Source organism: Penicillium waksmanii (genome assembly GCF_028829765.1).
Source record: "Penicillium waksmanii strain IBT 27052 chromosome Unknown utg000004l:1.0-5674109.0:1.0-5678898.0, whole genome shotgun sequence".
Classification (NCBI taxonomy): Eukaryota; Fungi; Ascomycota; class Eurotiomycetes; order Eurotiales; family Aspergillaceae; genus Penicillium; species Penicillium waksmanii.
Window position 1 is genome coordinate 4794909 of NW_026643251.1, and position 20182 is coordinate 4815090.

The window sequence follows — 20182 nt, forward strand, 5'->3', positions numbered from 1 at the left end:
TGAGCGCTTGAGTCTTGATACCCCACCGTGTTTCTGTTAATTCGCCTCGGCGTCTGGCCACAAACGTTCATTTCGAAGCATTGAGTTCCTATTGAACGTCTCACATATTCATTATGACGGAAGGGGATCCATCCTACATTGACTACGAGGCCTTCTTAGACCCTGACTTCTCGCCGTCTGGGTTCGCCAATACACTTGTACTCAGTACCAACAATGCCACAGACACACCTCTAGATTTATCGACGCCACTATCACGGGTGCTCTTTGATCTTCAGGAAATTGACACCCACATCCACGGCCTAACTACGAGATCCGCCCTGCCACTACTGGCCCATACGCAGGGTCAAACAGGAGCCGCAGAACATATATTGAAGGAAACGGGGACACAGATTGCTTCAGTTACACAAGGATATGAGCGCTTAGAGAAAGAGGTTGTGCAAAAATGGCAAGCGGCGGACGAAGCTCGAATTGCCGCTGAGAAGTCATTAGCGACGGTTCGGCTGGCACGAGCCGTGTCGCGCTGTCTCGGACTTGGTCGACAGTTGGAGAGTCAGGTTGCGGAGATATTGGGCCGTGGCACTGCCGGTCAGTCTTCAACTGGTGTCGATGGGGCGACTGCAACAACAGGCAAAGAAGGATTCCGAGCTCTAGAGCGCGCGGCATATACGATCCTGAATTTGCGACAGATGTACTTGGCCTCCTCGGAAGACGAAGAGGGATACGGACTAGATCGAGTCAAAGTCACTCGCACGTTGCGCAACGAATTTGTTATTCCAGCCGAGAATATGGTCAAGTCAAGGGCCCAGCAAACCATCAATCAATTTTCGATATCTAGCCCGGGGGGGCGCCTCAAATGGCCAATCATCAGGGTCGAACTATAAGCAAACCCGCAATTCAAAGTCACGCTTGGCTACAGCGGCGGCGACTCTGTATCTCCTTTCGCCCATTCCTCGAGAACCAGTCTCAGCCATCGACTACAAACCCGAGCTTTTTGTTTCAACAGTCCAGGGTTACATGCATACGGCAATTATGAGTTCCGTGAATACTCTCGCAAAATCCCTGTCTCAACTGCCTACAATGGATCGAGCACTGGGAGATGTATCCGCACGCTGTCAGGACATTGTGGCTTTCGAGACTATTCTACGAAACCTCCGCGCACCATCACATCCTCTCCTCGAATTGACCAGCACCAATGTCGACCTACCTGCGTCAGATGCCGAGGCCGCCGCTGATAAAAGTAAGCTTAATCTCTTACAACCGGTACTTCGAAATCTCGACACATCTTCTCTGCCATCCTACTACTGGCGTTCACTTGCCTCATCCCTCTCTAGCCGGGTTCAGGAGATAATCAATCGCGGCGGCGTGTCAGCTCGGACTCTACGTTCCAATCGGGATCGCTTGAAAGCCGAGATCAGAGACTGTGTGCTCCGGTCTTCGCAGGCCTCCACTGCCGGAGTAATGGCCGACAAGAGCCGATCAGGGACCGACCCCGTGAGCGCGGCAAACTGGGAACGCGAAGCCGCGGTAATGGTTAGCTCGGTGGTCGGGCCGTTGAGCCGTTGAAGTAGATCACCGTGACCATAATCCGGCTTCAAATGTTGTTAATGCGCCCCTTTAGCGAAGCCTGTGGTCTGGGAAAAAAAAAGATCTCGTATAGACGTCATCATAAGGAGATGATTACAAAATATAATGAACAGACACATATCACTTTCAACCCCTCAAGATGTCACCCCAACGTGACAATGTTCTCCATCTTATACTGACTTCCGTTAGTTATACGTACCTCGCCATTGATCTGACCCATGTAACTCCAGTTCCACCTTCCGCGGTACACCCGATCTGAGACCAGCGTGACAGGGGCCTGTCTACCTCAGGAATCTAAAGCAGCCATGTCCCAGGTACCTGGGACAACAGAAAAGAGGGAAAAAGGCAAATTAACTGGAAACGGTGGTTTGAACCTTGAGAAGATGACTGGGTGACACTAGCTGAAGAACCATTCAGACCTCTAGCACTAGGAGTGAGGCCGTATTGCCCAAAGGCTCCGGGATTCGGAGATTTTACGGTGAATAAGAAGTCATCTGACTCTTGCACGATACACCGGGTGGCTTACTGAGATCATATTTTGAAGGTGGCTGGGACCTGACCGCGCGCACTGCAGCTTGACTCGGCTGCCTTGCTGTGCCATGTACGGAGTACAGCCTGAGAGTACACGGTCCCACCGGGCTGTAGAACAGGTTGCCGTGTAAGTCGAGGGCGATCTTTCCGAAGAGCGGAGGGAAGCTGTTGAGCCTTGATAGCGAGCACGTACTCATGGGGTCACTATCTAGAGATAGATATCAGATGGCCTCATATAGAGACGGGCAGAATGTGAAAATGAGGAAACAGTAGGAGGGAAAGAGACAGCGCTGTACGCCCAAGACCGCCCGTTCTAAAATCACGTGTATGTATAGACGAGCATCGTTCGGGAGAGTACCGAACAGCCTCATCTTCTGGATCACCGACATTTTCCCCAGCTCAGGCCAGGTCAGCGAGAGTGTCTGTGCCCGTCCGTGCCATTTTTCTGGCCAAGGCCCTCCAGGTACGCATCCTTTCTGCGACACCCCCCTCAGGTACATGGATCCTCCTGGCTCACCATGCAGTGCGCGGGGTCGTCATTGGCCGTGCGGGGCACAAAATCGACGAGGCCACGCGCGGAGACCTGTCATCTGCATCCACCTGACCGCTTCAAAGGCGAAACAGCGATGATCGGCCATTCTCCACCCCCTGCATGGACCTCCAAAAAAAGGTAAAGAGAAACCAGGAACTGAAAAGGAATGGGGATGGCGGCAGGAATGTACCGAGTACGATGTACATATGTATCCAATTATGGAACGACGCTAGACTACACACTATACACGCCCGTCAGATCGCAGGATCGCCACAACGGAGTCTACGACGTCATCCGATCCACTACGTCGATCGTAGACTTCCCACTAGGCCAACCTGGGGATCCTTGAGTCCTCGATGGATCCTAGATGGTCCCATCACCGCCGTGGCCCTGCTTGGTGGAGGGCATGATTCAGGCTATCGATAAGCCCTGCAGCCGGTACCTGGCTCTACTTGGCCACCAGGCCGTGCGTCTGGCCGTGGCGCCCTGCATTTGTACCTACAGGTACCCGACTCGGACTGGTCTTGGTCCCTCCCAGCCGCCTGCTGTCGCCTTGGATTTCCATGCCAATCAGCATGGCTCGTCTTGAACCATCTTGATTGAACAGCCCCCCTCTTCTCCTCTCCGATGATAGAGGGGCAATGCGCTGATCTGCATCTCGGTGGTGTCAACCGTCAAGTCACAACGCGCTCCAGATATGAATGGTAGGTGGGCACCGTGTCTCAGCATACGTGTATCCCACGGTGTCTGCACCAATCGTGGCGCAGGATCCCACTTTCTCTTTCCCCCAGTCCATGGCCGTGTCTCCGATGGTGCGACGGATCGGAAATCGAGGACGAGGAGAGAATTTACTGATCGAGAGAAATGAAGCACATCATCAATATGGCGGGTGGCGTCACGGATCCAAGTGCCGTGCGCGGTTTTCTAGGTCCAAACCCCCTCTTCTCTTGCACCCAAGGCTGGTTGGGGTTGACTCGGGGAGAAGGATGCCGACGTACGCAAAATAGAATCCCGGGACGAAAGGGGGAGATGCCGAACAGGAAAAACGAAATAAAAAAGAATAAAAAAACAGAATTACAAAACACAAGGCAAACATTGTTGGAGAATATTGCGGGATTAGAGTACATTAAAGTACTCGCGTACCGTGGGATCTCGCCTGCATCATCGTCATGTGGATGGACAGCTGTACGACCTTACTTGGAGAGGCGGCAATCATGGATATCATCTTCCATCTTTCGTGCCGTTTGCAGACAAGGCCCCAGGCCGAGAACCCCAGCAAAAGGAGGAGGGGAAGAAAGTGGGGTGGGGGGAGAGAGGGGGGGCAAGATCTTCCAAAGGTTTACCAAATTTACACGACCCCCGACGCAGGCACGGTGATCCTCAACGGGCGAGTCGGTGGCCACCGGGCCCTGAAGGTTTCAGCTCGCCGTGAGCGGGGAAGGGTTTCCGCCGCGGGAGAGTGGTTGGATGAACTCTCTTCAGAGCTATGGTATGGTACCCTAACCTTGGGCGGCGCTAGGGGGGGACTCATGGCTATGATATCCGAGGTGGTTAGTCTCGGGACTATACGAGTGTAGGGTACTCCGTACTCCGTACAGTATATCGGAGGGGACCCTGGGATCCAACGATGAGACTGATCAATCCCCGCATCTTGCCATCTCGTACTGAAGAGGCTGGCCAGATCGTACCTCATCCGTGGGCCATGCGAGGCTCGAGCCAAAACGCATGCTGTGGCGTTTTAGCACTGGGCCCCTCCCTTCATTCTGTGACAGGGGCCAGACACGGAGATTTTTTTTGTTTTGTATCGAAAGAACGGACCATTCGGAATAGCCAGGTTGGACCCCTAACCAGGTAACGTACGAATCGAAGACCGGGGAGAAGTATGACGAGGAACTCGTTCGGCTGCAAGAGATACATCGGATGCAAGGGGGTCGCATGGGCAGCAAATGGCCCTCTCGTTCCTTCTCTTTCTCTTTCTCTCTCTCTCTCTCTCTTTCTCTCTGTGTGTGTGCGTGTGTGTCTCCAACAGACCGAACTATACCAAAGTCAACGGGTGTGGAAGAGGGGTGTGGTCTCGACCAACCTGTGGACACCAGCGCCAAACGGACCGGTCGATTGGCTCCACCAGAGGGGACAGTGGTCAACGTCAAAGACTTTTTTTTTTCTAAGATGTATCGGTGGTTCGAGGAACCTGGTTGAATCATCAGGTGCCAGGTGCCAGGTGCCAGGTGCCTGGTGCCTTTAGATATCCCGGGCTGTTCGACTGTGACTGTCCACCAGTACTATGTTCAGAGTGGTCAGGCACTGTCCGGGACAGGTAGGAATTTTATTGAAGATCCAACCTATGTATTCGTACGGATGTACTCGTACTTGTCTTGTATAATGTAGTAGGGTTGCTGCGATATGGTGAAACACTCGATGATTCGCGTCGGTAGGCCCGGAAGCCCTCGAATTCCTGGGATCTTCCATCTGACTCGGCGTAAGCTGAGTTGAAGGGCTCTTTTGCCCCTCGCTTCCGATAAGCCTCTTCTCGTCGTCACCACTCTGGCTTTCTTCCCACTCTGTGCTTCTCTCTCTATCCGATCCTTCTATCTTTCTTCAGGTTTTCTTCCTTTTTTTCTCTTCTTCTAGTGCATCTTCTGCATCTTCTTCTTTGTTTCCTTCCCTAGGCCTTTGGCTATACTCTTTCCTTGCCTTCGATCATCTTGATCATCTCGATCTACCTCATACGACAATACGAGTACTCGTACTTCTCTTTCTTAAAGCTCTCCGGTATCTCCACCAGGCTTATTTACCCTGAAACCTCCCCCACCTTCGACGATCCCAGTTCTTCGCGTGGCGGTCTCCCTCGCAACGTGCCTTTTTTGAAAGAGATGCTTGCGATCGGCTAACGATCGTTTCCCTTTCCTCCCACATTTCCCCCCCCCCCCTCGCCAACCCTTGCGTCGCCACATCTTGCGGTGCAGTCCATCTTCCACCTTTAACCCCCCCCCCTCTTTACTTCCCCCCTCTTTCCACAAAGGAAAAAAGAAACGAGGAAAAAAGAAGAAAAGAAAAAGAAGAGAAAATCCAGAAGAAGAATACTTTGTCCGTGTGTGTCCGGGTGTGTTCGAGAGAGAGAGAGAGAGTTCCAGGTGTGAGAGACAGAGAAAGAGAGGCAAGTAAGCGCCAGCCTCCTAATCGTACGTGTCGAGATTATCTATTGTCCTTGTCCTCTTGTAGTGGCCCTGGTTACTGAAGTTATTTTTTTTGCGCGAATGTTCACAGTCAATCTCGCCTTTCGACTCCGCATCTCCCTCCCCTCCGAGTACGCCGGCCTAGCCTGGCGGCTCTTACGATATCTCCACCCCCTCGACATAGATTATAGACTCCCTATCGCATCTGGGACTGAGTGAAGCGGATCGTGTTGCCGGCTTTGCGACCGCGGGAGGATAGGGTGGTTTTCTGTTATTCGCCTCTGGCCCCTCGCTCCGAAGCAAGCGAGCTTGACATCACCCGCCTCCACTTCTTACGTCGCCGATCATGGCTTCCTTCCTCCCTGTCAACACCTCGGCCATGACCGACGATACCGCCATGGATGGTGCGACCACTCCTCGTGCGAATCCAAATGGCGTACCGGCCACCCCGGGTCGATCTTCCACAACCGAGCAACGCATCGACGGCGCCATGACTACCGGACTGGAAAAAGACGTCTCCGTGCGGACGGTAACCTCTGGTCATACGAGGACCTCTTCAAACTCCGACGAGACGATGCACGGCGATTCGGAGGGAGAAAATGATTTGACCGACCAGGAAGACGACCAAGGGAATGCGCCTCCCTCAAAAAAGAAGAAAGGACAGCGCTTCTTCTGTACCGATTTCCCACCTTGCAACTTGAGTTTCACCCGCAGCGAGCACCTGGCCCGACATATTCGAAAGCACACCGGTGAACGCCCCTTTCAGTGTCATTGTTCTCGCCGGTTTTCAAGACTTGACAACCTTCGACAACATGCACAGACCGTCCACGTGAACGAAGAGATCCCCGGTGACTCGTTAGCCGCGACCGGCACCCGCTTTCAACGTCAGGTACGAACAGACCGAGTACGTCCTCCTGGCCGGGCACGAGCTGGTACTGGAGGCAGCCAGGGAGGCCACAGCAGAGGCCATAGTCGGAATCTCTCAACCTCCAGTATCACATCTACCGCCTCTACATATAGTCAACCCCCAGAGCTTCGGCGTAGGCCTCCGCCGTTGATGATGGCCACTGACCCGACGGCACGAGCTCGACTAGGACTGGATCCGATGGGAGAGCCCCCAAGTACGCCACCGGGCCAAGTTCGTGGCATTCCAGGTCCTGCAGCCACAGGTTCGCCATACACCCCATCCAATGCATACTCTGCCGCAGCAGGCAGCAGTCCACATTTCGCCTCGCCCATGTCCACTGCGTCACACGGCTTCTGGGAGGGTAAGACAGCTGCCCGCCGGCTTTCTGTACCAACTAGTAGCAATCCATTTCTCGCACAGCATGGAAATGCGTATCCTCCTGCTTACGCCAACTCACCCGCTGGGCCTCCCTACCCAACTGCAGCTGGTGTGTTTGCTAGCCCTACCAGCAGCAACTACCCGGCTTCACGGGACGAGAGTACAATCAGCGCTGCCGAAGCCGAAATGCGGAGACGAACCTGGCATCCTTCCACCTACCCTACGTTTGGTCGGCCAAGCACTAGCGGCCTGAGTCAATATCATACACCCGACACCGTCCAGCCTCCATCATTCGGAGTCAACAACTCGACTGAGCAACCACCTCGACTACCCGGAATCGAGAGTTTCGATAAAGTTGTCTCCCAGCAGCGACCTTTGACTCCACCTACTCGAAAGGCGAGCCCAATGCAGCTTGATAATCAACACCGCCCGCCTCCACCGACTTCCACCCAGGCATTTGGCTCCACTTTCAACTACTCTCAACCGTCGGTGCGGCCCGCGCCTCCAATTTCTGGCCCCGGTCATCGTCGTGGCCATGTATCTTGGGATATGTCTCTGCATACCAATCTGACGGGTCTTGATATCCGTGATCGGCGGTTATCAAGGGACGCATCGCAGTGGAGCCAACAGACCATTCAAGAACTTCATAATGTCTCCTCTCGGCCCTCTTCATCTTACCAACCGACATTCGGACCCACTGCGGAACGAAGCCCCGAGGAGCATCGCGGGCATGCGCATAACCTCTCGACTGGAAGCCGACCGTCACACACTTCCCCAGAAGATTCCAGCAGCAGCGAAGGAGTTCACACCCCATCCACGACCTCGGTCGAGTACCATCCAGCGATCGTACACAGCAGCGGATATATTGAATCTCACGACTCCTCACTTCCATCCGCTCATCCGCAACCGGTAGGAACTCCTCTTCGAACGGACGGCTCTCGCCTCGGTTACTAATGCCGTCATAGATCTGTGGTCGACAAGCTTCTCACGCCGACGGCTACCCTGGTCATGCCGAGCAAGAGCCCCGATCGGATGCCTTCACAGACTCCTCCGCACGAGATTCTGGTATGGGACGGCTTGAGGCCCTGGTGGCTGTCGCAACTAGTGAAAACAAAGGGACTGCCAAGCTGTTCCTGTAAATTGCCGTACCCGATGAATATTTGAACAATGGGTGCTATATACAATTCTCGTCGAAGAAAAAGCATCTGTCATCCACGTCGAATATGTGGCATGGATTTAAATCGCCATTGGAATCCCTCACATCATTCATACTCAACACTCGCTCTCTTACAACCACCACTCAAGAAAGTAATTGAGGGCACATCCCCTGCCCGTCTTATTTACTTTCTTCTTTTCCTTTTCTTTTAACCCACAACCGTGCAGAGCTCCTGATGAAGTGACGAATTAACGAATTTATACATGAAATGAAATCCCCTTGTGTGTTTGGGAGTATGTTGGGTTTGGTTTGGTTTTGATTGGTCTCGTCTTTGATCTCTGTTTTTTATTTTATTTATTTTCTTCGTTTTTCCTCTGGTCGGTTCTAGTTCCCGGTTGACGGTTCTTTGCTGCATATCCTGGCGTTTCGAGCAGGAGCGTTTGGATGAAATCGTGTGCATGACCGATACCCCAGCCTCGACGAATTGGTTTTCACTCGCCCTCCCCTCCCCCTTTCTTGGTCGTGGTGTGCCTTCGATCTCTTCGACACTCCGCCTGCCGTACATTGTCTTCCTCCCCGCTTCCTCTTGATTTGGTCGGTGGTTTCTCCACGTCTCTATAGTTCCAGTTCCGTTGCCTGTTTTACTATACTATTTTACTTCATTTTTTTTACACATCCTTTTTGATCCGTCTTCTCTTTCTCTGTCATGTGGTGGATCATATCATGTCATGTCATGTCATGTTACATACGGGATTTCATCTGAACTTATGATATGTTTATTCTCAATATGACTGAACATGCAAATTTGCATCGATATATAACATCCTTGACTCTGGTGGTGGTGGTGGTAGTGGTGGTAGTAGTAGTACTATATATTGGGCACAGCTACGAGTACGTAAGGGACCATTGAAACGATGACGTTTACCCCGCAAGACTGGAAAAAGATCGACCCGTTCCCGCATTCTGAACTATCGAGATGCCCAGCACTGTCATATGAGAGAGGCCATCCCATGGATGAGAATGGACCAAATCTAGTCTGTGAAGAAGGGACCGTGGGTCGTCCGTGCGATAGCAGACGGAATTTCGAGGCGACTATGACTGGTCGGTGACGTCGGGGTCGGTGCAGCAGCTCTGGTTGCTCTGCGGCGTGGGGTGATCGAGTCAAAGGAGAGAGAATAAAGCAACAGCAAGAACCCGTTCACCAATTCGCAGTAGTAAGAATGAAATTCACTGACATAACGAGATCCATCTCACCCACCCCGAATATATTATGTCCGTAAAGTAGCAGGCGAAAACAGGTCTGGCCACAACCGGCCAAGTGTGAACGGGGAGCTCCATTTGGGAAGACGTCATCGCCCCGTGGCTGCGACCTTTTGTTCTGGCTCCTTTAAAAAGCAGACATCCCTTACCCCTTCTCTCCTTTTGTCCGGTTTTTGTCTCCTTGAAACCTTTTCCCTTCACACATTCAAATCAGATCTCATCATGTCGAAGAACCGAACAGGCCTCTACCTCGGTCTCGCCGCTGCCGGCGCTGGCGGGTACTACCTTTACCGTGCTGGCGGCGATGTCCAGGGCGCCAAGAAGGAAATGAAATGTGCGTACCCTATGATCTGATTGTCTGCTTGAGAAATCCAAGGGACTATCTATCTCAATCAGCATTGTAATCTTAACTAACATTCGACCCAACTAGTCGATGCCGAGAAAGCGCGCGAAAAGCTCCCCCCATGGCGATGATGCGCAAAAGAAGGGAGCAGAAATTGGCAAGGAAGCCGGTTACCAAGTTGATGAAGCTGTATGAATTCGACTTTGAATGTCCTCTTTGTCGCTTCCCACGTCGCTGACCAGATAAATACAGATCAACAATGCCCGATCCAAGTTCAAGCTTGACGAGCGCATCCCCGAAATAGCCCAGGATGGCAAGGATAAGTTCGATGGAATCCGCCAGGACGCCCGCGACAAGATCGACCAGGTGGATCGGACTGTTGAGCAGAAGGCGGCAGAAGCCAAGGGAAATGTCTCTGGTTGGTTTGGTGGAAAGAAATAGAAGTAGCTCATTCTCTATATTTTGAGTATGATGCTGCTTGGGTCGCTGGGGCTGCAGTCCTATGCTACTGATACTCTATGACTATGATGTGCATGATTGTTACTTTAATCTATCCCCTTTGAACTGTTCGAGTTCTCATCACCGCGTATGGTTTATAAATACTCTATCTAGTAGCTACCCAGTAGGTGGAAGGCGGCCGCGGTTAAGATACCTATCCCTGGTTGATTTAATAAAGAAATAGACGCAGCTCATACTTCGTACTTGGGTAGAATTCCATCGATCCTCTACGACTTAGTTTGCATTATTTAAAAGCATCGCGAACAATTACAGCTCATCTTTTTCATGTATCCCAGCCATACATAGTGATCTTGCTCAGTGGCGTGAATACGATGGCGTGCGCTTCACCCTGGTATACCAGAGCAGTTGCTCGCTTCAGTTGGTGCAAATTCTCCTCAAATTCTGGCTTTGATATCTGTCCTTGTTCAATTGGTGTGGACGGAGCCGTTCCATCATACGCTATCCGCACGCCTGTTGGGATAGACATATTTTTGACCGAGGCGGCGGCTTCAATCTGAGTTCAGACTCATTTGCAAGGAGGTTGGCCCCTCACTATTCCAAAGGAAATCACTCCCAGTTCCTCAGCACTAGGTAGCCCTGTATCGGATTATGCCGAACATCTGCCCAGGTGGCCGCAATACCCCCAATGATCCCCATACTCGTATGCATACGAGAGTAGGTACGGAGTACGGAGTACTCTGTAGTCCAATACCAGCCGCACCTGTTTGATTCGCAGCAGTCGGGTTAATTGCAGAATTACGGAGTAGTAGCACAAACCAATTAGCGGGCCGGGGGCGTCGGGCATTTGCCCGTGCAGTCTATGGGCACATTCCGATGCCAGGGGATTACCATAGTGACGAGAATACCACCCCACTGAGATGTCTCTCGTCCATTTATCTATTTTATCTGAAAAGTCCCACATCTTTGAGAGTATTATTTCTCCGTCTTACTCTGAGATCCCAAATCCCAAATTCCAAATCTATAATTCTGTTCTTTTCCTGTTACACGTTGTGCTGAACGAACCTGATCCACGCGACGCGTCTCCACCCTCTAATTTAATTATCCCCCCAATTGGGTTAAGGGCGTTTCTCAACGCGACGCGTCTTAACCGCGTCTTCTTCCCCTTGTCAGACACGACTTTAATTTCCTTCCTCCACAGTTGAGCTTTCCTCATTTTACCTCACTTTTTCTCATAATACTAGGTATCTCTTACCCTGATTATTCGCAGCTTGCATTTATCCGTCGCAACTTCCTCAACCAACTGCAATCGACTCTCGGAAGCCACAAAGTGGAAAAAAGACCTGCCGACAGCAGCTGCGATGTCTCGCACCGCCAGAGCGCCCTGTCTTCCTCAGGCCCAGCCAGGAATCTCAGTTTTTGGTCGGGCAACTAAGGCCGGCGTCACACCACAATTGCCCGCGAAGAAATCTGCGGCCCTTCTAGTCTCCCCGTCCAAGAAGCGAAAACTGCAGGAACTTGAAAACGTGGATACCTCCAACCGACAGCCCGTTGTTGAAGAACCCGAGACCCCATCGAAGACTCTGAAACTCAGCCAACTGTCTGTTGCCTCGCCTCGCAGTGGCCACTATGCCTCGCCTAAGCGTACCCCGAGCCGCCGCACGCGTACCTCAGCCAAAATCGCCGAATCTCCCTCCACACCCAACACCCCTTCTAAGCAGCGCACTCTCAACTTCCAAAAAGTCGTCCCCGAGCCGAAAATTGCACCTCGTGCCAAATGTATTTCCGAATTCATCGACCTCCACTCGGCCATGGTTCAGGCCCTTTCTATCCACGCAGCCCACAATGGACCATCAACACCCGCTGATCTGAGAGAATTCCTTCCCAGCGTCACCCGCATTTGGAAGAAGCGCAAGGTTCAGCCTAAGGACCTTCAACGTATGGTCTGGGTCTGGGAGCGCAGCTTGAAGGCCAAAGATATTTCCTATCGTCTAGCCAACTATGGCCTTGGAAAAGTCTGCCTTGAGCGTGCCGTTCAGATCGACGATCAACCTTCAGCTCTGCAGGATGCATTTGAGCAGGCATTTGATCTCCTTTGGGAGCAAACCGAAGACTCCTTGAAGGCGGCTGCCGAAGAAGACCGCCCGGCTTTGTTCCTTGAAACCCTTGGTCTCGCCCCCATCCACGAGTCCCTTGCCCCCTTTTCCGCGTTCCAGAAAGGTCAACAACGCCTGCAGGACTTGAGAGGAGGTATCATCCGCATGAGAGCCGAGAAGATGGGCTCAGAGATAGAGAACGGCGGTCCAAAGACCTTGGCGGCCAACAACAATCGCCGACAAGGTCTCCTTGACCGAATTAGGAATAAAGAGCTTGTCCAATCTAAGCTGCCGCCTCCGCCAACGAAGAAGGAGCTTGTTCGCCAGTCTGCCGCCGAACGAGTTGAAGAAGTCGCCGGAATCCTTGCCCTTCTTCGCCCTGCCGGATACGTGGGAACTGGTATCAAAGCGATGCTCGCCTCTCAACGCAAACCATTCAAGCTCGAGACTATGGTCGAGCACGTGCGCGACTCGGTTCGCAATCCTATTCCTAGAGAGGAAGTGGAGATGTGCATTGAGCTTCTTGCGGACGCTCGTGTGGCCGGACACTGGATCAACATTGTGACGATCAATGAGATGCGCTCGGTGGTGCTGAAATCCTGCAAGGATATCGCAGCAAAGGATATCGGGAGGAAGGTTGCTCAATTGGAGGCAGATTTGGACAAGACTGGCTCTTGCGTCCAGACTTCCATCCTAAGAAGCATTTGAAAGATCTTGGATCGTCGAATTGTGTGGATGTTTCATATTGACCCTTCGGAGCTGGTCTCCAAGCGGTCCTCCATCAGCGTTGTTTGATACCCTCCTGTACTCTAGCATATCATGTCTTACCCTCCACTATCAGGAGGTATTTTAGCTATTAGACCCCGACAATACCCTCAAATTAATATAATACATACAACAAAGAACAACACCTGGACATTCGCACCTTAACAACCCAACTATAGAACTTCCTATTTACTGAGTATAGAACTGGGTAGGAGAGCGGGTAGGATATCAAATAGTATAATGTTGGTGTCTCCAACTGGCTATCTCGGCGAGTACTAGCCCTGGTACTTTACGCGTGGACATATCACGTGCAGGCGCGCCCGCGGCCCGGCACGCGTCGCTGCTCACGCCAATGGGCAACAGTACAGTACTCCTCAAGGCCTGGTGATTTCACTGCTTCTGCTTCCACTGTTTGCAGAACCATCGACAGGATGTCTTCACGACCGGATCTCAAGGTCTGTTCCCAAAATTCTCACTCTTGTCAATTTTCAGCAAGTGATGGCTAACCATCTTCTCAACACCACAGGTCGACGACGAAGTTGGTTTCATCCGCTTCTACAAATCCCTCCCCGAGTCGGACAACAATGAAACGATACGTGTCTTTGACCGTGGAGACTGGTACTCCTCCCACGGCAGCGATGCCGAATTCATCGCTCGTACTGTGTACAAGACGACTTCTGTCCTTCGCAACCTTGGCCGCAGTGAGACTGGCGGTCTGGCCTCCGTCACACTGAGCATTACTGTCTTCCGCAACTTTCTGCGCGAGGCTCTATTCAGACTGAATAAGCGGGTTGAAATCTGGGTCTCTGGTGGCACGGGCAAGGGCAACTGGAAGCTGGGAAAGCAGGCTAGCCCGGGAAACCTCCAAGATGTTGAGGAGGAGCTGGGGAGTGTTGGTGCATTGTCAATGGACTCGGCACCAATTATTCTCGCTGTCAAGATATCAGCTCGTGCGGGTGAGGCTAGAAACATCGGCGTGTGTTTTGCAGATGCCAGTGTGCGTGAGCTTGGTGTGAGCGAGTTCATCGACAACGACGTTTTCTCCAACTTCGAATCATTGGTTATCCAGCTCGGTGTCAAAGAATGTCTAGTTCAGATGGATAGCTCACGGAAGGACATTGAACTGGGCAAGATCCGGGCTATCGCCGATAGTTGCGGTATTGCCATATCTGAACGACCCGCGGCGGACTATGGAGTCCGAGATATTGAGCAAGATCTCACTCGTCTGCTGCGTGATGAACGGTCCGCTGCGACTCTGCCTCAGACGGAACTCAAACTTGCCATGGGCTCTGCGTCTGCCTTGATCAAATATCTCGGTGTCTTGACTGACCCAACCAACTTCGGCCAGTACCAGCTTTACCAACATGACCTGTCACAATATATGAAACTGGATGCTTCCGCTCTCCGTGCGTTGAACCTGATGCCCGGTCCGCGGGATGGAGTCAAGAGCATGAGCTTGTATGGCCTATTAAATCACTGCAAAACGCCCGTTGGCAGCCGTTTGTTAGCGCAGTGGCTGAAACAGCCACTGATGGATCTTGCCGCTATCGAGAAGCGACAGCAACTGGTCGAGGCGTTCGTGGTCAATACAGAGCTGCGACAAACCATGCAAGAAGAGCACCTGCGTGCTATTCCTGATTTGTATCGACTTGCCAAACGCTTTCAGAGGAAGCAGGCAAACCTGGAGGATGTTGTCCGGGTGTATCAGGTAGCGATCCGTCTTCCAGGGTTTGTGAGTGCACTCGGCGATGTCATGGATGAAGAGTACCAGACGCCTTTGGAAACCGAATACACTACCAAGATCCGCAGCCACTCTGATAATTTGGCCAAGCTCGAGGAAATGGTGGAAACTACCGTTGATCTAGATGCGCTGGAGAACCACGAGTTCATTATCAAGCCCGAGTTTGACGAGGGCCTTCGTGTCATTCGGAAAAAGTTGGACAAATTGCGATATGATATGGACATGGAGCATCGCCGAGTGGCGAAGGATTTGAATCAAGAAATGGAGAAGAAGCTTTTCATGGAAAACCACCGAACGCATGGTTGGTGCTTCCGTCTCACTCGTACCGAAGCCGGCTGCATTCGCAACAAGCGAGAATATCAAGAGTGCTCTACTCAGAAGAACGGTGTCTACTTCACGACTACGACAATGCAGTCGCTGCGCCGGGAGCACGACCAACTTTCCTCCAACTACAACCGCACCCAGACTGGACTTGTCAATGAGGTCGTCAATGTCGCTGCTTCATACTGCCCGGTTGTCGAGCAGCTTGCTGGTGTCCTCGCTCATCTCGATGTCATCGTGAGCTTCGCCCACGCATCCGTCCATGCTCCCTCTGGATATGTTCGCCCGAAAATGCATCCTCGGGGTACAGGCAACACTGTGCTCAAGGAAGCCCGCCATCCTTGCATGGAAATGCAAGACGACATTTCATTCATTACCAACGATGTCTCTTTGATTCGAGATGAATCCTCTTTCCTAATAATCACCGGTCCCAACATGGGCGGAAAATCCACATACATTCGCCAAATTGGCGTGATCGCGCTCATGGCCCAGACCGGCTGCTTTGTGCCCTGTACTGAAGCAGAGCTCACCATCTTCGACTGCATTCTTGCTCGTGTCGGAGCCAGTGACTCTCAGCTGAAGGGTGTCTCTACTTTCATGGCTGAAATGCTCGAGACAGCTAATATCCTCAAATCTGCTACGTCGGAGTCCCTGATCATTATTGATGAACTGGGCCGCGGAACTAGCACCTATGATGGTTTCGGTCTGGCCTGGGCGATTTCGGAGCATATCGTGACGGAGATTCGTTGTTTCGGTCTCTTCGCGACGCATTTCCACGAGCTCACCGCTCTGGCTGATCGGTACCAGCAAGCCGTCAAGAACCTACATGTTGTGGCGTTTATTGGCGATGGCAAGGACTCCACTGCCGACGATGAGGCTGAAAAGAAGAAGCGTCAAGTCACCCTTCTCTACCGCGTCGAGCCGGGCATCTGCGATCAGTCCTTCGGTATTCATGTAGCGGAGCTTGTACGATTCCCCGACAAGGTTGTGAACATGGCTCGTCAAAAGGCAGAGGAGTTGGAAGACTTTACATCTGCGAACCCTGAGAACGGCGAGCAAGAAGCTACACCGTCACTGGAGAAATACTCCCAAGAGGAGGTGGAAGAAGGCAACACACTCTTGAAGGACATGCTTGTGAAATGGAAGGCAGAGATCGAGGGCAAAGAGCTGTCATCGGAAGAAAAACGCCAGATCATGCGCGATTTGGTCCAAGCGGACAGCAAACTGCAGGCAAATAAGGTGTTCCAGGGTATTAAGGCTCTATAAGGGTGGGGACTAGGCTGTCTTATGGAGTATGGCGTTGGTGGAGGGACCACTCGGAAAAGACATTGAATGAGACATTCTTCCATTACGTATTTCGGGATCATCTTTCAAGTATTATTCATAAATGTCTTTCTAGATGATTTCTATGCGCGAAAAAGCACATCAATTATTCCTCTGTTAGAGTATCCAGGCACAGTCAGTCACGTGGGGCAACTCTCCCGGCCTAGACGCAACGCGCCTCGCCTCGGGGCAGCGAGAGCGGGTCGACCTTCTCGTCTCTGTCCCTCGTTTGCTTGATGTTACTCGCGCCTCTTCTCAATTCCATTCCCGCCGACTAGCGACTTTGATTCCTCTCACTGCCATCGAAATTCTAAAACGCCTTCGACTGCCGCTTCTTCAGCTATGCGCGCAAACTAATACGCGGACCGCTCAAACCACTCTGATTCATGCACCCCTTTTCTGTCCTCACCCTTGGGATCTTTGTCGCGGGCTACATCACCGCCAGGTGGGATCTTGTCACCCGCCTCTACGAATTGGCGATCTTTGCGTGGGATCACGGCGTCGTGGTAAGTGCTGTCGTGGCCGCTTCAAGGTGGCCCCTCCGTTCCCACTTGAAGCTTGGCTATATGCGCGCCAATGGATTTCAATTGCTAACCACAAATTGTATCTCCTAGACACGAACTCTCAAAGGATTCGTCTTCCTGTCCATTTTCTTCTTTCTACTCATCGTGCCGATCAATTTCCTCGCGTCGAAGGAGGGAAGCCAGGTGAGCTCTACCCGTAGCTCAAGATGCCAAGCAAATACCGGATATCTAGAGTCATGAGGTGTATAGTTGGGAAGCGCATGGGGCTGATATCCTTGGAATATAATAGCATCCGCGCCACGTGAATCTCGGTGTATCCGCCAGAGAACAGCTTCGCCGTCGGGGCTCATTCTGAAGGCTGAGCGGAGGATGACAACATGATCATGAGTGATGGGTTGCTACGGGTATTTTGGCCATATGATCTCCCGCGATCCTCGTCACCGGGGGTGATCGTGGGGTGGCGGAATTCGGAGCTCGATCTATTCGTTCTGACAGTTCTGGAGGATGTTGAAGTGCGTGCTCGTTGCCCGATACCCTTGATCTCTAACGGTTAAATGCTAATGCAATCGTCAACTATTAGCCTCGGAATGTCGAAAATGCGCTTCGGGCGGGTATTCTATTTCGAAATAGTCCTCATCCCATTGTTCGAATATTCACACTTTGCGGACGCTCTCAGATGCACGTTCTCGGCTCAGCCAATTCGCGCACCCCTCCAACATCATTCAATCCCTCGCACCTCTATATCACCACGCATTCGTCATCAAAGGCCCCGCAGATTCAGTGTTCGGCTGATGCGAACGTGTCTGTTCAGGTCATAATGTATCATCGCCCACATCCAACGCGCATGGAATACATGTCCCTTAACCCGATTTCACTTGCGCTTGGCGATAAGGTGGCGACAACGGAGAAAGGAAGTGCAATACTGGCAAACGTTGAGTCAGAAGAAGAGAAAGAGAAAGCGCGAGCTCGAGTTTTGGTTGACAAGTTAAAGCTCCATACAGTGGTCAAGCACATTCCGTCGCAGAAAGAGCAGGCCCTCCCACTTATAATCAACCAGGTCAATTGTGCTTATGAGATGGCACAGCTGATGCACAAAAATAGTCATCTCATTGGAATTCGTGCCAAGCGAAGTATGAGTGTCGGTGAGCGAGTAGTAGAATCTGCTACGACGCTGTGGGGGTTCATTGTGGTCTGCATTGCTCATGTATTCTGGCAATGGATTTGGCCGGTTGTTACTCGGATATTCGTCATAGGCCTGGTTGGTCATCGTTCCGTTGCTGAGGTCGTCTTGCAAATTCTAGAGTGGCGAGCCCGACCAGACGCTGCTGCCATCAAGGACATTTCTGCGACAGCTCAACAGGTCGATATACGGCTGCAGCAATTTTGCTACTGGCCTATACAGTATGTCAAACTACGTCAAAGAAAAGACAACTGGGAAAGTGTCACAACCAGCCACCCGGATTATATTCGATTCTACAACAGCTTATGGCTTGTCGCAAATGATGTGATCATTGGTATTGCTCTCGGGTCATACATCATTGATAACGCAAACTGGGTGGCATCGCAAATCAATATCATTCTGACCGGTTGGACGGTGGAAGGCTTGCAGCGGACCATTTCATGGTTAATGGACTGGCCAGCTGGTTTGAAACTCAACAACGAGCTTGCAGCTTTCCTTGGTGACTTGTTCCTATGGGTCATCGAGAACTGGGCTGCCTGCATTGCCAACCTTCAACCTTATCTTCCTGCTGTCATCTACATTGTGGGCTGTTCGAGCTTTGCAGGGGCGAGTATGCCTATCGCGCTCTTCTCTGACCTTCTCTCGATCCTGACCGTCCATATCTACTCTTTCTACATTGCCTCCGCGAGAATTTTCAATTGGCAGCTCACCATCATCATCTCTCTTTTTCATCTGTTCCGCGGAAAGAAGCGAAACGTTCTCCGCAACCGAATTGACTCATGTGACTATGACCTCGACCAACTTCTACTCGGCACTATTCTGTTTACAGTGCTGTTCTTCCTTCTTCCCACTGTGATCGTCTTCTATCTGACTTTTGCATCGGCCCGCATGCTGATAATCTCGATGAAAGCCGCCTTTGATACATGTCTCGCTTTTCTTAACCACTTCCCTCTATTTGCCTTGATGTTGCGCGTGAAGGATTCGCAGAGATTACCTGGTGGTATCCGATTCGAACTAAAGGATGAGCTGGACAAACAAGCGACAGATCCAGACTCTTCTGCAGTTTCCTACATCCACATTGAGGTAAGTCACCATCTGGTCGACTCTTTCAACGGCACGAAATTTACTAATACTCCTGAAACCAGTCCATTCCTCTCCCGCTGCGTGCAATGTTTGACCAGTACTTTCAACTTGGCCATCGACTTCGCAAGCACTACTTGGCACCCCGCGTTATCTTCTGTCTTGTTACCGGACGCTTCGTTCCACCCATCCACCGGCGTAATTTATACAGCATGCAATATAGTATGCTTCCGGCCCGCCGTGCAGGAATGGTGGAAGTCTGGTCAATGCTCACACAGCCGAAGAAGACTGGTAGCGGAAGCTCCGGGACTGGCTCGATGGGTGGCGGAATGGGAACATTGGGGGGCCCAGTCCCTAAAGTGCCACCGAACTTTGGACAAAATGATCCTCGGAGACGAGGCCATCGATGATATCGAGTCTTAGTACCATAATACCCTAGTAAATAGACTTTGATTGAGCATTCTTATATCAACAACAATGATGACAGATGACCACGGGAGAAACTTCAATCTACTATCCATGGATCTAACTTAGTTAAGTGTAGTACTTGCTACTGGTACTATAATAGTGTGAGAATGAATGCGGAAGTATGAGTATTTTTCACTTCTGGCACCCGGGTACTAGAAGCCTTCCAAGTTCAAGAAGAATTTAAAAGTTCAAGTTTGATGCATGAGAGATATATACCTAGCAGCCCTGGAGGTATAATGCTGGATGGATGTAGACAGGAGAGCAGACAACTCCAATCCATGAGTAGTACCTTCTTAATCTTAGCGCCGGACCAAAACAAACTCGCTCTTGCAAATGTATAATACAAAAAAAATGAGTGGAG

At 51.5% G+C, this 20182-nt stretch overlaps 7 protein-coding genes across 7 annotated transcripts; 6 read left to right on the forward strand and 1 right to left on the reverse strand.

Annotated features, from left to right (window-relative positions):
- Positions 1 to 113: 113 nt before the first annotated feature.
- N7481_004602 (putative Golgi transport complex component Cog5) lies at positions 114 to 1563 on the forward strand (the record flags this gene model as incomplete). The annotated part of the gene is made up of 2 exons (XM_057263821.1): positions 114 to 788; positions 901 to 1563. The coding sequence occupies 2 exons, from the start codon at positions 114 to 116 to the stop codon at positions 1561 to 1563; spliced, it is 1338 nt and encodes a 445-aa protein (XP_057125482.1).
- A 4606-nt stretch (positions 1564 to 6169) lies between these two features.
- On the forward strand, positions 6170 to 8247 carry N7481_004603 (C2H2-type zinc finger protein; the record flags this gene model as incomplete). The annotated part of the gene is made up of 2 exons (XM_057263822.1): positions 6170 to 8017; positions 8074 to 8247. 2 exons carry the CDS (start codon positions 6170 to 6172, stop codon positions 8245 to 8247), a joined length of 2022 nt encoding a protein of 673 aa, XP_057125483.1.
- A 1499-nt stretch (positions 8248 to 9746) lies between these two features.
- Positions 9747 to 10308, forward strand: N7481_004604 (uncharacterized protein; the record flags this gene model as incomplete). The annotated part of the gene is made up of 3 exons (XM_057263823.1): positions 9747 to 9862; positions 9966 to 10056; positions 10120 to 10308. 3 exons carry the CDS (start codon positions 9747 to 9749, stop codon positions 10306 to 10308), a joined length of 396 nt encoding a protein of 131 aa, XP_057125484.1.
- A 340-nt stretch (positions 10309 to 10648) lies between these two features.
- Positions 10649 to 10852, reverse strand: N7481_004605 (uncharacterized protein; the record flags this gene model as incomplete). Its single annotated transcript, XM_057263824.1, has 1 exon — positions 10649 to 10852. The coding sequence occupies one exon, from the start codon at positions 10850 to 10852 to the stop codon at positions 10649 to 10651; it is 204 nt and encodes a 67-aa protein (XP_057125485.1).
- Positions 10853 to 11684: 832 nt separating this feature from the next.
- Positions 11685 to 13127, forward strand: N7481_004606 (DNA replication factor Cdt1 C-terminal domain-containing protein; the record flags this gene model as incomplete). Its single annotated transcript, XM_057263825.1, has 1 exon — positions 11685 to 13127. One exon carries the CDS (start codon positions 11685 to 11687, stop codon positions 13125 to 13127), a length of 1443 nt encoding a protein of 480 aa, XP_057125486.1.
- Positions 13128 to 13615: 488 nt separating this feature from the next.
- On the forward strand, positions 13616 to 16512 carry N7481_004607 (mismatch repair ATPase MSH2; the record flags this gene model as incomplete). The annotated part of the gene is made up of 2 exons (XM_057263826.1): positions 13616 to 13639; positions 13711 to 16512. The coding sequence occupies 2 exons, from the start codon at positions 13616 to 13618 to the stop codon at positions 16510 to 16512; spliced, it is 2826 nt and encodes a 941-aa protein (XP_057125487.1).
- Positions 16513 to 16955: 443 nt separating this feature from the next.
- On the forward strand, positions 16956 to 19763 carry N7481_004608 (phosphatidylinositol N-acetylglucosaminyltransferase; the record flags this gene model as incomplete). Its single annotated transcript, XM_057263827.1, has 5 exons — positions 16956 to 17075; positions 17184 to 17276; positions 17462 to 17605; positions 17674 to 19356; positions 19419 to 19763. 5 exons carry the CDS (start codon positions 16956 to 16958, stop codon positions 19761 to 19763), a joined length of 2385 nt encoding a protein of 794 aa, XP_057125488.1.
- Between the last annotated feature and the right edge of the window lie 419 nt (positions 19764 to 20182).